We start from the raw sequence: 17,685 nt of genomic DNA, 5'->3' as shown, positions 1-17,685 counted from the left end.
TCAGTTCTACTGCTCTGGACTCTTCTGACTTCTGCAGCACCAGGCATGCACACAACACCATCTACATCCACCAAGGCCAATCCTCACCCACGTAAAGGTAAATAAACCTAAGACAACGCCTGAGCTGAGGCCAGTGCTCACACTGGCAGCAGCACACTAAAGCCAGAATGACACAGAGAAGATCCACACGGCGCCTGTGCAGGGATGATACACAAATCTGGAAAGCCTTCTGAGCTGCTTAGTGCTGGCTGAAGGGGGACAAAGAGCTGGATCCAAACTAATTTAAATTATTGTTAAAAAAAAAAAAACCCGAGTTACAAAATTAGTACATTGTTTTTTCTGTACTTGCTATCGTCTTTCAATGACATAAACATTTTTATCGACACCCACAGAAAAGTGATTTTAAAAGTAAGTCTCATTTAACCTTCATAAAACCCACATTCTGTAAAAATCTGTCGTTTTTAAGTGCAGAGGAAACTGAGCTTGGAAAAGCAGGCAGCCATAGCTGATAGAGCGGGGCAGGACCTGACCCTGGCACAGACGGCAGAGCACGATGCTCTTCCTAACCCTACTCATCTTGACAAGACCTTGGAGGGCTCAAACTTCTTCTTCAACGTATGACCACTGTCCCCTGACAACTATCTCTCATTCCAGTCAAAAGAGGTGCTGAACTTCAATTGAACACAGAATGATAAAAAACATGGATGTAAAGTTTCTCTTCAGTACTTAGTTTCATGTGTCTAATGTGTTTAGAGAGAACATCTCCAATATCTGGAGCATAGTAGCACAAGCACGCCAGGGGCTCTGCACTGGAGGGATGGTTCAGCCGCTGTGAGCTGGTTCACTGTTTCCACGCCTCTGCTCAACCTTTATGAAGTAGGAACTTGGGTTACAGAGGCCACCTTAATTTCAAAATTCTACAGTTATTTCAATAAATTATGTCCTTTGAGGTTTATTTATAAGTGTTGTCTTAATAACAAAACTAACACAAAGGATGACTTCTGAGAAAGGTCAATCACTGACTTAGCACCTCAGCCAGATGCTATTGCAGGTGTCTCGGATACAAAAGAGAACACTGGTCTGTAGCCAACAATCTAGTGATGAAGGCCAGCAAGGGGAACGACAAGGACACGGCCAGCACAAGCTAAATGGCCCCTAGGTCTGCACCCCTGGGGCACGCAGGCCCACCCGTGAGGGAGCACATCGACCTAGATGCTATGGATGCTTTAAGGTCTCCCACCAGGCAGCTGTAGGCGGTTACCTGTGGAGGCCTGATTTGTAAGCTGAGTCCTGAATAGAGATGGAGCTCTTGCCAGAGATTTAGAACATAAGAGGAACTCCAAGTGAGGGAGACTCTCCTTCCTATTCCAGCTCTGAAGATAGAATCTGTGACAAAGACTACAGCTCTCTTCTGGAAGCTGAAGCAGCATGCAGAGAAGAGCTGAACCGTATGGCACCTGTGTGGGTCTGGAAGAGGGTCCTGAGCCACAGGGCAGGATGCAGCCTGCAGGGTGCAGAATGAACCCTGACGCTGGCTTCCTGAGACGCCGAGCTAAGGTCTTGGTCACCCCATGTGCAGACTTCTGACAAACAGAACTCACATAAATGGGCCGTGGTCTATGCTACTGAAGGTGTGGTCACTTGTTACATGGTATCAGGAAAGAAGTGAGGTTGCACAGAGTTTCACAGAGAGCAACATGACAGGATGCATTGGAGGCTGCTTCGCAGTAAAGGGCAGTGGTGATAATTCAACCTGCAATCCAAACAGAAGAGTGAAGCATTCAAAAAACAGAAAGAAGGGACGTCTTAGAAAGACGGAATTACAGATGTGAGGATACCTGGGATGTGTTCAAGAAAGAGGAAGGAAGTGTGGGGTCCAGAGCTGTACAGCACGCTGTGGCCACCCGAGGGCTCTCAAGTATGGCCGAGGGGATGGGTTCATGCAGGTGGGTAAGGAGCCGTGTGGGCGGGGATCCAGCAAGCGCTGGATGAGCTAGGCAGTGTGTGAAAGTCATCTGCAGCAATAAGGCTACGCTCAGGCTGGCTGGGTGGCGTCTACTGACTACAGGTGTCCCAAGGGGGCTGATGGAGGGCGGGAAGGGACAAGGCCACTCTTAACAAGATTTAAGAAGTGATTTGGGAGATGACCATGTAGCTGCTAGAATGAAGGGAAAAATGTGCAACTGCATAGTTAAGAAAAACTACATCAGTCAAGATGGCTAAGCTAATAGTAATCCCAAGAAACTCAAGTGCAACATGTCTGATGCAGCTTTATTCTGTTACTGAGAAAGCACACCATCAAAGTTAGCTTATGGGAAGAAAGGCTTTGTTTGGCTTATACTTCCAGTTCACAGGACACCACTGAGAAGCAACAGGGCAGGAGCCTGGAGTGGAGACATAGAAGGATGCTGCTAGCTCACGCACAGCCTCAGGATTACTAGGCTTTCTGTCCAGCCCAGAGCCACCTGCTCAGGGGATGGTGTTGGCCAAAGTTAACAAGACTATTAATAAGTCATCAAGACAATCCTCCCCTAAACATGCCCAGAGGGAAATCTGATCTGCGAAATCAATCCTTCAGTTGAAACTCTCACCTCAGATGACTTTCGCCTGTATCAAGCTGACAGGTAAAGCTAACGAGAATGTCAGCTTAAACCTTCTTTGTGTAGACATAAAGGGAAGAACCTAGAGGTCCCTGTCAGTTTTGCATATTTTTTCAAATAGCGCTGTAAGCTGTGAACCAGCAGAGGGGACACACATTATACATGGCAAAGTAGGTGAAGCACACCATGACCGGGAATGAAGGACTGCAGAGCAGCTAAGGGAGGAATGAAGAAAGGGACACTGACAGCGCACAGCCATGGTCTACAGTTTTCTTATTCTGCTCAGAGTTGCATCCTGAGGTCACATCCACAAACCCTGGGGTCTCCACTGAACACATGGAGAAAATGTGAGTGGGATGTGGAATAACTCAAGGGACCGTGAAAAGCAGGCACGGTTGCCAAGGCCACAAAGCTCAAGACAGATGAGAAGGATGCTGCTAACTCTCAGTCAAAGGGAAGATGAACAGTGGCCAAGGGTCCTGCTATAGTTGTCCAGAAAAAAGACTCGCGTGTACGCACATGCACACGCATGCACACATACAGACACGGACACACAGACACACATACACACACTCACCACCACTACCAACACCAGCAACCATTTCTCTGTATCTATTTGAGGTATGTCTATTATCCTCATTAGGTTTAACTAGAAAATTGATCATGATCATACTGTAGTCTCTTATTAAAGTGTTAGTGGAATATGTGGTGTCCAGAACACCCTAAAACTAACAAAGCTATACACATTGACAATTTATTTTTTGTTTTTAATTATGTTTGTGTTTGTGTCTGTGCAGATAAATATAATGTAAATATCGTGCCTAAGGAGGGCAGAAGGGGCTGTTGGATCCCTTGGAGCTAGAGTTACAGGTGCTCTGAGCTGCCTGACATGGGTGCTAGGAACTGAAATCAAGTCCCTGCCAAGAACAGCAAATGCTCTTGACTGCTGAGCCATTTCTCCAGGCACTCCAAATAGTCTTTAAGTCAGAAGGCACTGCCCTGTTCCCCTCGCTCTGCGCACTTCACTGTTGGTATTTCTGAAAGGTGGTATTAACTCTGTAGTTACACGATAGAAATCCTGAGCTGTTCACGTCTACAGTTTGTAAAGAGAACACAACAACTACGACAAATGCCTGATGCTCCCTGCTTCAGGAGCCGTGGGGAAGATAGATGCCTTTAGGAGGAGTCATCTCCCGTGTCCCGTGGAGTGTACTGTGAGGCCGGATGTGTTGACACTGCAGGGGACATCCTTTTGGCTTCAGGATGTCTTGTTTATTATATACAGTGACACAGCATCCTATCGAAGTTATTAGTTGTGGGAAGGGGAAGAGGGAGCTGGCATATAAAGTACTTGGATTTTTCTTTGAGTTAAGTGCAGTAGATTCTAAGGTTTTATAAACAAACTGTAGAATCTGTCATGGTCAGCAAATTGAGGAACTGCTGCATGAGCGAATACTCAGCCACATTCGGTTCCCAGAGGTGATCTGCAACACTTATTTTTTGTATGTTTAGAATGTGCAAAAGGCTTTGAAGTTAAACAAATGTATCATATTTGAAAACAAAAACAAAAACAAAAACCGTACTAAGGTCAGGCATGGTTGGCCATACCTTTAATTCTAGCACTCAGAAGGCAGATTTCTGGGAGTTCAAGGCCAGCCTTCTTATTGAGACAGAGTTTCTTGGTATAGCCCTGGCTGTCTGTCCTGGAACTCAGGCTGTATACCAGGTTGGCCTACGAACTCAGAAATCCTCCTACCTCTGCCTCCCAAGTGCTGGGATTAAAGGCATGTGCCACCACTGACTGGCAAGGCCAGCCTTCTCTACAGAGCGAGTTCAGCCAGGGCTTAAGGATAACTATAGCCTCATTCCATACAGAACATTTAGTATTTTAAACATATTCATGCAGGCCCAAGGATTCACAGCAGGTTTATATAGATTGGTAATGACTTTTACATGATATGTAAAGAGTATTCTTTGGGTAGTTTTCTGTGTCCTACATCATTCTTATCCTATATAAAACTAGGATGCTAGCTCGGCCCAGCCTACTAAATGCAAAAAAAAAAAATGTGTGTTGGGTATACAGCTGTCTCAAGGGCTGTGTCTCATAGACTTGCTTTGGTTTTAAGGGCTTAGTAGAACTTTCTTTTTGTCAGATTCAGACATCCTTGGTCAAAGTCTCATTTGAGGATAGAACTGCAACACAGCATCACAGTCTAGCAGTAGCTACATTACTACATAATGCACAATGGATCAGTTACGCCTGGGAAGACCTAAAATAATATGACTCAGGACCACACACTCTCCCATGCAAAGTGGGGAGTGGCAGGTGGCGAGGCTAGAGTAGTTAGTGGTGGGCCACAGAAAAATGCTTCAACTGTGGCATCCTAGAGTTGGCAAAGGGTCTTAAAAGGCCAAATAATGTTGGATCACTTTGGCGGACAGAATGAAACTGGATCTGAACAGGCACAGCAATCGGAAGCCATGGAAACTCCTAGATGAGGTCTCATGTAGAAGGTGGGGTCACCACTGTGGGTATGAACGGAACAGGAGAAGCAAGTGGAGTTCTTAAGTTCCAGGTTGAAGGGTCATGCTCCAACCAAGGAAAAACTACAACAAATGCATCTGAAAACTCAGGCCCATTACCCCCTAAGAACTCTTTTTTTCCCCCACTCTATTTGATTTCGTAAGAAAACAGTTTGCAATTGGCAAATACTAAATAGTCTGTAGTGCGTATTGGAATGTGGCCCACTATCTCCTGTTATCTGATCTTGCATTTAACAAGTATTTTTATCTTTTCATAATTTTTACTACATATATTTTAAGAAGACACAAAGTCAGGTTTTATACCTCCAGATCACCCTTCTGTGTAGCAGGTCATTAACAATTGGGGCAATGCTTTTTAACAAAATAAGTTTTAGATACTTACTTCAAATTCTTTTACAAAGTAACGGATTTCACCTTGGGTAACTGGTCTGTGATCCAGCAGCCTTGAATGAATTTCTCCAAGATCTAGACAGAGAAAGTAGAATCAAGGATTAATTCATACTCAGTAGTGTAATCTCTGGCCTGTTTTCCTCTTCCCCTTCTCTATGAATGTGTAAAGATAAGTTAGAATCCAGTTCAGACATTGGATCAGGAGGGAATCTCCTCCCTTTCCAGTGTGTGCTAATTGGCAGAACTACTTTTGAGAGCCATGTAACCACATCTAACAGAGCTGAAGATACATACACATCCTTGGCAATTCCATGCTGAGATATATCATGTAGAAAAATAAACTCATACAAAGAAACATCTGTAAATGTTTGCTGAGGCATACATGTACCACCAAGAGAATAATTTTAAATTTAAAAAGGTGACATTGTAAACAGTCACACAATGAAATATGGTGAGTGGAGAGTTAAAATGTACATACAAAACTGACACCTGTTAATGTGAATAAATTTCACAATAGCATCAGAAGGAATAAATCCATTTGCATAAACTGTAAAGATATGCAAAATGATACTTCCTCTGGTACACACCAAATTCAGGATGGAGGGGGATATAGAGTGGGTGATGAAAACTCAGTAGATCGAGGTGCATGGTGGGGCTTTTTTTTTTTTAATTTATTTATTTATTTTTTTAAAATTTTTTTTTTAGTTTTTTTTTGAGACAGAGTTTCTCTGTGTAGTCCTGGCTATCCTGGAACTCACTCTGTAGACCAGGCTGGCCTCGAACTCAGAAATCCTCCTGCCTCTGCCTCCCAAGTGCTGGGATTAAAGGCATGTGCCACCACTGCCCGGCATGGTGGGGCTTTTTAAGCCCTGGGGGTTGACCTTCGGGCTTTGCACATTCTAGGTTGGTTTCTCTAGTGGGATTGCTAGAGATTTATCTGTGAAGGTGGGTGATGAGTGTTGGTGTTTAGTATCTTTATACTAGATCTGAAAAAGCCATTAGCTATGAAAGAATTCTGAATTTTAACCCTTTGGGTGAATGGGTCTATTCATTCTTCTTTGCAACAACTAGCTTAAGATATAAACCTCAAAATAGCTAGAGAAATTAAATGCCCAAATAAAAACATGTGTGCATTATAGTCATGAACATATATATGTATATATAGTATTTTTAAATGGATCAGATTCTAATTCTGTTTTTAAAAGTTTTATTGAGATATATCATGTTAATATGTTAAGAAGAAAACAATATAAACAGAAGACAATTTCTGTTTAAATTTCTCAGCAGGTTATTACCCACATCATTTCTGTAAGAAGCTATTTGGAGTTTTCATTCATGAAGAAAGTTGTTCTGGGAAATACAGTGTGCAACAGAGTATGCAGAGTTCACTATTTGAATTTCAGATCTAGTGTACGAGTCAGGGCTGCGTGAGTGAGACCGACCATTTATAGGACATTATGGACCTTGTACAGAGAATCTACTCTCAAGAGCACAAGTGGCCAACAGGGCACATACAGGTCAGCTCCAGAAGTCCATCTGAGGTCTTCCGTTCCAGCTGAGCTGCAGTTGTCTAAACACAGCACGATGTTTCTCAGGCATCCTGAAGCAACCTCTCCAGTTGCCAGGGACTGAGCCCTATACCCCAGCTACTCATTTCACTAATGTTTTCTTCTACAACATCGGAGTCCTCATTCTTCCCTGCCACTGGCTTTCATTCTCACCAGCTTCTTCCTAGGCTTCTGACATGCTGTGTTCCTGAAGCGCCAGAGGGGCCTACTTCTATCGTATCATGTCCCACAAGGTCCCCAAATCACCTCTTCTCCTAGGGCAAGCTGTTTGTGATATTCACACAGCACCCATGAGTTACCATCTCTTTCCACATGACCAAGAAGCAGTTAAGGTTTGTCGGTTTGAAGACATCTGCTTCTGCAGCCTGATGATAAAAAGGAGCCCACTTAAGACTCTGCAGATAACTCACTTCTACACAGAAGAAGATTATCAGTCACTTCTAAAATCGAAACTGTGGGAAACTGTGTGTGGGGGGGGGCAGATCATGAAATACACATTACCACAAGAGTTGTGTTACTTTGTAACAACTCCATTGTAATAATTCATGTAAGAGTCTTAATATTAAATATAAATTCTGCTTGCTTAACCATGTATGCATAAAATATAGATTTCTATACATATCCAACTCTAGCCAGGCTATATGCATTCTTTTACTGTTCAGTATACAAAAACAAAATGTGACTGAAATGTGCTACATGTTCTTCACCTAATGTGAAAGTTAGACAAATATCTCCTCACAAAGACACAGAGTGCTTTGATGGAAGATCTACGTGACTACAGGGTGAAACCAAAACGAACTCCAATGCTCTCGGCACCTAAGAAGAAGCAGGCTGGGGACGGGCATCCTGAGTGTGAAAGTGAGAACCAGTCTCAAAATAAAAAAACAGGAAAATCTGAAAAGGAAGTTGGTGATGTAGCCTCTAGTGGTATGGTACTTGCCTAGCATGTGGGAGGCCTTGGCTTGATCTCCAGTACTGGGGGAAGGGGGAGTAAAAGCAAAATAGTACTACTTCAAAATGCAAAACTTCTGCCTCAAAAACCACAATCAACAGAATGATAGGCAACCAGGCAAATGGGGGGAAAATGCCTGCACACTCCTGCTCATGGGTACTGAGGAGAATATGTGTGTGTGTGTGTGTATGTGTGTGTATGTGTATATATATATATATATATATATATATTTATACATATACACACATATATATGTGTATATATCAGCATTAATTGTATAATGGTATAGTGGCAGTAAAGTTGCCTTCCAAGAATAACAGAATTGACTTACACCAGCAAGGGACTTAAATGGACATTAAATGACTACCTAAAAATAGGTAGCCAGTAAGCACATAAGAAAACACCAAATATTACAAGACACGCAAATCAAAACAGGGACCTTCATCTCACTCCCATTAGAATGACTAGTACCAAAGACAGAAAATAACAAGTGTTGATGACGAAAATGGTAGAGCAAATACAGAATATGTCAATTCCTCAAAAAGTTTAAAGAATAATCATATGACCCAGAAATCCACTTTCGGAGATATATTCCCAAGAACTGAACACACGGTCTCAAAAAGATGTCTGTACATTCATAGGCACAGCAGCATTATTTCCAAGAGTGGAGCTGTCCAAGTTCTCAGAGGCCCTGGACCAGTCAAATTCACAGTGGTATGAGGGAGGAGTTACGGTTTAACACGCACAAAGTTTTACAAGATGAAAAACATTTGCGGACGGAGTGATGGCAACCCAACAACAGCCATGAAACAACTAATCTTCACTGAGATTGCACAGAGAAAGAAAGTAGTATTGTGTATCTTAAGGCACACACAATACTACTTGACCCCAAATTAAACGTAAGAGACAATAAAGTCACAGCCAGCTCAGCTGGGGCTGCCCACAGATCCAGTAAGATTAAAATGGAAACCGAAGATGAAGACACTCTCCAGGCAGTGTAGGACTAACTGTAGCTCAAAGCTGGTGGGATAGGCGGGATTATCAGGGAGTTAAGGAAAGCAGTGGAAAGTGCAATTGATGGCTTCTTCGTGGGAAACGGGGTCAGGGTGGCGGGATTCTGAGGTTTAGGAATGAAGCCTAGTCGTTATTATAATACTTTAGGTCGAAATCTTCTAAGGCTCAAAGGACACAGGTCAGATCGGTACACTGTACGGTCCTGAGCGCTGTGTTTCAGGACGTTTTTCCCAAGTGTCCTTTCTTCCTGGCATGACCCAGGCACAGAGGACAGAGAACCAGAGGGTGATAGACCGAAGTCGCCCTACTACGTGACTGTGTGTGGCTCAAACTGGTTCCCATTCTCCACTTGTGCGCCCTTCTCCCATTGCCTGTACGTGGGACGTGAGAGCTGGGACCTCTCCGAGGCAGGCCAGGAAGCTGAGGGCGGCAGGAGAGCCGGGGAGCACCGGGAGGGGCGGTCCCCAGCACGCTCCCCCCACCCCGCACGGAGGACCACGCCCTCCACTCCGTACCCTTGATAATGAGGTGCGCCGCACCCGGAGTCCCCAGCGAGTCCCGCTTCTTGCCTCCGCCGCCCTGGGCGGCGTCGCACGCTACAGGGGTCTCGGTCCCTCCGCCACTCATCCCGACCAGTTCCGCCCACCCGCGGCGTCCACGGCGCAGGTGCGAACCCGGAGGTTCTTTAGGGAGACATACGCTCGCTGGGTGTTACGTCATCACAGGGCGTCGGAGACGTAGGGTTCCGGAAAGGCGCTCGGAGCGTAGCCGATGCGGCCATGCTGGATTAGGGCAGATGTTATGCTTACCGGCAAATGCTTCAAAGTTTCATGTTTCTCCGTTATTCCATCCTATGCTTGCAGGAACTAACTCACTGTGGTTGGAGCAGGGGGAGACATGCAGAAGAATAACATTTGTAGTAATATATACATACTTTCTACGTTGTTTCTGGCCACCACTATTTTATAAAGCATTTTGACATGAATTGTCACGTTAAGGTCATCATAGTAACGTGAGGAGACAGATAATTTTTAACAAATGAAGAAACATGGCTAGAGGCTAGGTAACTCTTTTTTTTTTGTTTTGTTTTGTTTTGTTTAGTTTTTTGTTGTTGATGCTTGGGTTTTTTTGTTTTTGTTTGTTTGGTTTTTGAGATGGTCTCCCTAAAAGACTCACTATGTATCCTGGGCTAGCCTGAACTGAGAATCCTCCTACTTTAGGCTCCTGTTACCTGGAACTACAGCCCTATGCCTCCGTGCTTTATTTTTACCAGGTTCATTTGTGATCATGCTTAGAAAAAAAAATCTGCTGAGGATTTTCTATTTACAAAATTTCAACCATTGTTAAACTGTTACACTGAGTAAAAAAATGTAACTATGAAAAGAATTGACTGCTTGAATTGATGGAAAATGAAGAGACAAACACCCAGTTGCTACACACCAAAATCCTGACATTTGATATATTCCGTAATGTTCATTTTCTTAACAAATTTTCATGCTTCCCAAAGAGCAATACACAACCTCCAGTGGCTTTTACCTCCTTGTCATCCAGGGAGCATTCTCTAAGGACTCAGCTGTGACCTCTCCCTCTGCTCCTCTCTTCTGAACGATGTCATCCTAAGAATGCCTTTCTTACATTAATGTGGCTGTTTAAAACAAAATGTTTATTCTGTATTTCACTTCTGAAATTTGCCAACTTTGTGTTATAAGTGATAAAGACGTTCTAGTTGCCATATTGACACTTTGGAAACAGACAGAATTGGATTCAAATTCTTTTTTTTTAAGATTTATTTATTTATTATATGTAAGTACACTGTAGCTATCTTTAGACACACCAGAAGAGGTTATCCTATCACATTACAGATGGATGAGAGCTACCATGTGGTTGCTGGAATTTGAACTCAGGACCTCCGGAAGAGCAGTCAGTGCTCTTAACTGTTGAGCCATTTCTCCAGCCCTGGGTTCAAATTCTTGCTGTACCACTTATTTGGGGATGTAGTGATAATTAAAGATAATATCTATAGCTTAGTAAGTTCATGTATGCCTTGTTATTCCAGCACATCAGCACATAGATCAGAAATTCCAGCTCATAAAACCCTGTCCCCCCAACAAAAACAAAAACAAAAACAAAAAACCCCAAACCAAATAATAACAAAAATAATACAAAGCAATCACTTGCTTGGTACATAATAAATAGACATCAAAAATATTTTCTTTAAAAACCTCTTCTAAGGCCCAGCACGGTGACACATGCCTTTAATTCCAGCACTTGGGGGACAGAGGCAAGTGGATCTCTGTGAGTTCAAGGCCAGCCTGGAGTACAGCTCAAGCAGAGGTAAACTGAGGCTGTTACACAGGGAGATCCTGTTCTCCCAACCCTGCAACAAACAAACAAACAAACATCTCTTCTACAGTCTTATAGCTCAGGTCGAACACAGACTTGCTCTTGCTGTTTCCTTGAACTCCTGATTCTGCTGTTTTAGTCTTCCAAGTACTGGGATTGCAGCGTGTACAATCCTTCCAGGAATTTCTGTCTGCTTTTAGGGCATTGTACATTGTATATTCAATTCTTCTACTTAACCCTTCTTTGTCACCACCACTAAAATATCTTCTATTTGTTCAGCCTGATAAAATATATAAAACTCCATCACACACCTTATATTTCTTAAGCCTGTCATTAATCAATAATCTTAGGAGGATCAGTTAAGAATCCCTGTGGAGAACTGAAATGGGTGCTATGCAAGTATCTTGTAGGGAATGAGGTGTTCGTACAGAACTGGCATATTCCATCTTGTAGTCTTTAAATCATCTCCAGATTGTTTATAATGCCATGCTGTATCCAATATCAGCGCTCTGTCATTAACTGTTACACTGATATGGGAAAGTCTTTGAGAACAACAGAGGCTTCCTTGGCTCCTGTGTGGGCTTTGAACTCATAAGATGCTCACGGGCACACAAAATTTTCACTGAGTCAGTCACCTCCAGGTTCTTTTCTCTCAAATCCAAAGAATGAAATGTGTGGACTAGCGAAGGTGAGTTTCAGAGAGAAATTTTAGTATAGGTTCAGAGGAGAGAGAAGGGGGAAGAAAAGAGAGGGGGAGAGGAGGTGGAGAAAGCCAGGGCAGGGGAAGGAGAGGACAGAGGGAGATTGCAGAGCTCCTATATAACAAGACGGTCCCAAGAAACTGGGTGACACTGAGCTTCTAGTCTGGATGGTTGTTGTTGTTGTTTTTTATTTGTTTTTTTAAAAGGATTTTTATAGTAGAAATGGGGATGGGGGTGGGGTGGTCAGTCCTGTTGGCCCGACTGACCTGTCCAGGTGTCTCTACTCAGTTTCATTTGGGTCCTCAGGTACAGCTCCGGTAAAGCACCAGAGACGACATCCAGGAACCTGAGTCTGCTCCCAGCATTCCTGCCCTCCAGCAAAGACATTCTTGGAAGCACTGCTTTGGGATTCCTGGCCTATTTCACCTGTTTCTATTTCCTGGTCTCCCCAACACATTGCTATTTCTGGAATAACAAGAAAAACAGGGCAGTACTCAGTATCGATTGCAGTCACTGCAGGCTTAATTATATGGTACCTGCCATCAACAATGTGACATTAAAAACACTTTCTATGACTGAATCTGTGGCTGCAGAATAGAAGGAGGGCTGCCTTAGGAAAATCCATTTTCAGAGGAGGAGACCTAAGGTCAGAACACCAGTTCCTGCTTTCCCAGTAGAGACATGTCACATGATAGACTCTGAGGGTTGGTGTTTTGTTTTAAGTTTAAATTAAAGTGCTTAAGAGAGCTATAAAACAATAAGGCCTGCCTGTAAGCCTCACTTGCCCAAGGACAGATACCTTCCTGAGTCTGCTCCCAGCATTCCTGTCCTTGGGGGGCGGTTATCCATGTAAGATAACAAACCTCGGTTTTTGCTTTTTCCAAGCTTAGTTGTCCAAACTGCACCTATTAATGCTTGATCACACATAGGTGGGAGGTGCATAGGCAGGAATTCTGCCAGGATATTGTTTGTTCCTAACTGGACCAAGATAGAAGTACACAGCCCTGTGGGTTTTGCTTTTATAAGCCTCTGACTAAAGTTAATTCACTACCATTCTCTAGGAATCCCTGGTATGGACCAGCCCAGTGACAATTGCCCTGGCCAATATTATAATAAAACTAGCCTCAAATTTGGTTCAAACTTTTTGGTAGTGTTCTTAATTCCCACATATGGGATTATCAACACTTTCTGCAAGGAGGTGGATTTTGAGGTAGGAGCAGGGGGATCTTTCTACTGTGCCATTTCTCTGAGTTTCTTGTTAACCTTCTCTCTCTGGGATGCTTTCTTTGTCCCCTCTATGTATTCATTCACAGCGTTGTACAGTAAAGAATTTGGCCGGGGGGCCTGGAGAGATGTCTCAGCAGTTAAGAGCACTGGCTATTTCTCTAGAGGATCTGGGTTCAATTCCCTGCACCCACATGGTGACTCACAGTTGTCTGTAACTCCAGTCCCAGGGGGCTTGACACCCTCTTCTTGTAGGATTGAGTTCAACGACATGAGCAACGATTTGGGCCCCAGTGCCTTTGTAAGGCGCCCTGAAATCCCTAGACACTGGTGCTTTCAATCATAGGCCCACGTGCCAAGAGGAAGATGCTTTCCTGAGGATGCCCTAGTTGCATGTTTGGGACTCTTCCAAGTCTCCTTATGTGTCTCTTCATTTGGCTGCTAATCCTGTGCAATTTTATACTAAAGCTCATTGTAAATATAGCACACGTGTTCCTGAGCTACATGGGTATCTTAGTGAATTAGCAAATCCATGTGTGGCTAAGGAACCCTGGAGTTTGTGGTTCCAGTCTGAAACTGGAATGTGTAGGACTACGTTTTGCACCTCTGAAGTCTATGCTAACAGTGAATGGTCAGAAGCAGAAATCCATCACCCAGGAGCAAACACTCACACAGCACTTGCTACCAGACAGGTATTGAGGTAAGCACCCTACAAATATGAATTCATTTCATCCTCTGGCACTCTTTTAAAATAGGTGAAATAGGTATTGGTTTCTCACTCTACAAAAAGGCCAAATGGCTATGTGTCTTCTACTTGGCAGACACAACTGCTTTGGCGGTTGTCTGTGTGGACATCGTTTGCTGGTGAGGAGTGGGCGGATGATGGGGAAAGGAGACCATGGAAGAATGGAGAGAAAACACACTTTAAAAGGCCATAGAAACTTTTCATGTTTTTATTCAAAAACTTCCAATAAATATGTATTGAAAACCCAGTATGTGCTCAACACAGTGTCAAGCGCTTAAGAGTGGTGACCTGGGCTGACCCCACCTCTTCCTTCCCTCGCAGCAGTCTACCAGTGGACACAACACTTCATGAGGAAGAACATCCTGCTCTCCTGCGATTCTGAAGCACTGACTCTCGTGACCTGTGAGCATCAGGCCAGGCTTTATGATGTCGGAGACTCGTTCTGTTCTCTGGGATGCTCGAGGTCTGCATATGCCTCTCTGTACCTTCCACTTTGCAGAACATTTAAATTTGAGGACACAGCAGAGCAGCTCACATCATGGCCGAAAGGAGATAGGCAGCAAGTAAGGGAGCGGGGTGACGCATATCCTGTTTTCAAAGGTTCACCTCCCTCAGTCAGACCTTACTTGCTAAACTTCCCCCAAACAGCAGCATCACCTGGGGACCAAGGGTTCAATACACGAGTGTGAGGGGCACGTGTCATATTCAAACCACCAAAAAACCCCCGAACTCTCTATTTTTCCTCTGGAGAAATTTTATTATCTTTCATGTTTCTGGATTAATGAAACTTTTATATATACATTTTTGAAAATGTCAATATTATGTTATATTTAGTCGTATTTCTGTGCACATGTGTGCACACACAAGGGAAGAGATGGGAGGATCTTTGGTCTTAGGGGTAAGAGCCTATAAATGTGCATGTATTAACTTCCTGAAGTCTAGGAAACACATATGGCGTGCTCAGTGTGAGCGTCAGCATGATGTGAAGCACCGTGCTGTGAATGAACGTCAGCAAACTTCTTGGTGGCAGCAATCCCATAGATCTCAGACTGAACTTTCACGGTCCTGCATCACCATGGTTCGCCTGGGAGATGCTTCCGGTAATTACGACAGCATCCAGAGGATGCCTGTGATGATTTGAGTGGCCCCAATGGGTTCATGTATTTGAACTTGTTTCCAGCTGGTGATGTCATTTGAGGTTATGTAATCTTTAGATGCAGCCTTGTTGGAGAAAGCAATCACTGATTTGGGCGAGCTCTCTCTCACTCTGTGTATATGTGTGTGTATGTATGTGTGTGTGTGTGTGTGTTTATAGCCCCACTCCATTTTCTGCTTTCTGCTTCCTGCATGCAGATAAAATGAAACCAGGCAGATTCCTGTTCCTGCTTTCGTGCCATGCCTTTCCCCCCCATGAAGACTTTATTTCTCTGAAACCATAAGCTAAAATAAAATCTTGGTCATGGTATTTTATCACAGCAACAGAAAAATAATAATGTCTAGTTTATAGTTTGGACCTTAATAAAGGTATTGCGGTGGTCTGAATATACTTAGCCTGTGGGAAGTGGCACTATTAGGAGGCGTGGCCTTACTGGAGGAGACATAGCCTTGCTGGAGAAAGTGTCAGTTAGAGGCAGGTCTTTGAGTTCTCATACTTACGCTCAAATCTGTGTGATCAAGAGTCTCCTCTTGGCTGGCTGGGGAAGACAAACTCCTGGCCGCCCTCAGATCCAGAGTAGAACTCTCGGCTTCTTCAGCACTGTGTCTGCCTGCACACTGCCAGGCTTCCCGTCGTGATAATGGACTAAACTTCTGAAACTGCAATCCAGTTGAAATGAATCCAATACCAATGAAATGTTTTCTTTGAAAAGGAGTTGCCTTGGTCACAGTGTCACTTCACAGCAATGAAACTCCAAGACAGGTATGTATATGTATTAAAGGAAAACCCGAGTCTATATGGCACTGCTATAATCTGGGTTTTGGAACATTGTTCAAATGCCTGTGTTGTCAGTAAGCACTAGGACCTCAGCGGTGGGTGGAGCCTTTAAATGGGGGGCTTAGGGAGGGTCACTAGGTCATTGGTGGTATGACCTTGAAGTAAGCCTTGGGATGGCAGCCTCTCCTTCCTGCTCCTCACTACCCCACCCCCACCCCTCTGGCCATTAAGGTGAGCTGCTAGACACACACATTCCCGCCTTGATATGCGCTGCCTCACCCCAGGTGCTAAAGCACAGGAAAATCTATCTTCTGAGTTAGTGACCCTAAGGATTTTGTTATCTGTACTGGAAAGCTAACATACTTGTTACCTAGGGCTCCAGGCATCCACAAGAAGTCTCAGAATGTATGCTCTATGGATAAGGGACGCTGCTCCATTGAGTTGTGTAATCTAACAAATGGGGTTCAAATGCTGACAAGAGGAACTGGAGAGGCCACTCTGTAAGTCAAAGCCTCTACCACATGACTCAAGTTCTGTAAAAGGGCAGGAGAAATGGGGTGGTGCACATAGCTTACATTACAGAACAGTCTAGCTCAGAGAATGCACCAAACGAGCTTTGGAATTTGCAATCTGGGGATTGGAAGTTTCTCAACTTGGTCCATGCAAGCCTGGAGCCTTATTATTTAAAGCTACGCCTTGTCAAATTAGTTGTATGGCTACCATAGCTCAAACTTAATGTGGACAGACAGGCCTGCCAGGCACAGATTTCTCAAGCAGATGATGTGGGGGAGAATAAATTTTAGCCATGGCAAGACTGCAAGGACAGATGACACTCAGCAGGAACGGCAGGCCAAATCTGCAGGATTCATAATACGACCGGCAAGCCCTAGGGACCTGGCCCTGTCCAAGTGGAAGCGACAGCTCGAAGGAGCTATCAAATGAACTCACTGAGCTGGAAAAGATTCAGGGCTTCTATTCTCTTAAAAGGAAACAAAAATCTGAAAAATCAGAATATTCCCAAAGGAAGTATAGTCACAGGAAGTAGGGACACTTGAGACATTAACAGCCAAAGCAGGTCAACTTTAGAATCTCCTGACTTCCCACTGGGCTTCTTTGGGCCTCCCCTCTCCTCAGTGAGAGATGAGTCTGGGTAAATTACAAAGCAGTAGGAATTAGTTTTATTCACTGGCAGTGTTGGGAATAGAGGCAGGGCCTGCAGGAATCCCGGCTCCACAAGCAATTGCAAAAAGAAATTCTCCATCTCATCTGTGATATGTTATGTGTAACCCTAGAGCCGGGTGTCACAGTGTTATCAATCCACGCAAGACACAGAACAGCGGTTGCAGAGCCCCTTGTGTGTCTAAAAGTCTGCCCAGCAAGAGAGATATACGATGGCAACTTTTCTCCCTGCTGCTTCTGCAATAAAATTCACCCAGAGCTCCAGGAAGGTTAGGAATGTAATTCAGCTTCCATAAATCAAGACTAAAATTAAGACGGCCAGATCTGTAGCAGCCTGTTCAGGTGTACAGAGAATTTGAAATTTAGTGCCTTGGTAATGGGTAGCAGCAGATTATCTAATTATGGAGAGAAAGAAGAAATACTGCTCTCTGGGGTAAAAAAGCTAAATGTTCTAATCCATTAACTCACCACATCTCTGCCAAAGCTAGATTA

The 17,685-nt window shown here is 43.9% G+C and overlaps 1 protein-coding gene and 1 long non-coding RNA gene across 2 annotated transcripts in view; one reads left to right on the top strand and one right to left on the bottom strand.

Annotated features, from left to right (window-relative positions):
* The window catches only part of Bloc1s5 (biogenesis of lysosomal organelles complex 1 subunit 5), a 42,319-nt gene extending 32,541 nt beyond the window's left edge, over positions 1-9,778 (bottom strand). The window contains exons 1-2 of the mRNA XM_052157703.1: positions 9,584-9,778; positions 5,527-5,609 (exon numbers count right to left, since the gene is read on the bottom strand). Coding sequence (XP_052013663.1) covers positions 5,527-5,609; positions 9,584-9,695 — 195 coding nt within the window. The 5' untranslated portion in view covers positions 9,696-9,778. The remainder of the gene's footprint in view (positions 1-5,526; positions 5,610-9,583) is intronic.
* LOC127665251 (uncharacterized) lies at positions 9,648-15,685 on the top strand. Its single transcript, XR_007973345.1, has 3 exons — positions 9,648-9,734; positions 12,419-14,036; positions 14,403-15,685. It is a non-coding gene; the product is annotated as an uncharacterized LOC127665251 (long non-coding RNA).
* Positions 15,686-17,685: the final 2,000 nt, after the last annotated feature.

This window comes from Apodemus sylvaticus, chromosome 14 (assembly GCF_947179515.1).
Source record: "Apodemus sylvaticus chromosome 14, mApoSyl1.1, whole genome shotgun sequence".
Classification (NCBI taxonomy): Eukaryota; Metazoa; Chordata; class Mammalia; order Rodentia; family Muridae; genus Apodemus; species Apodemus sylvaticus.
The sequence above is the reverse complement of the archived record's forward strand: the minus strand, read 5'-3'. Positions and strand labels throughout refer to the sequence as shown.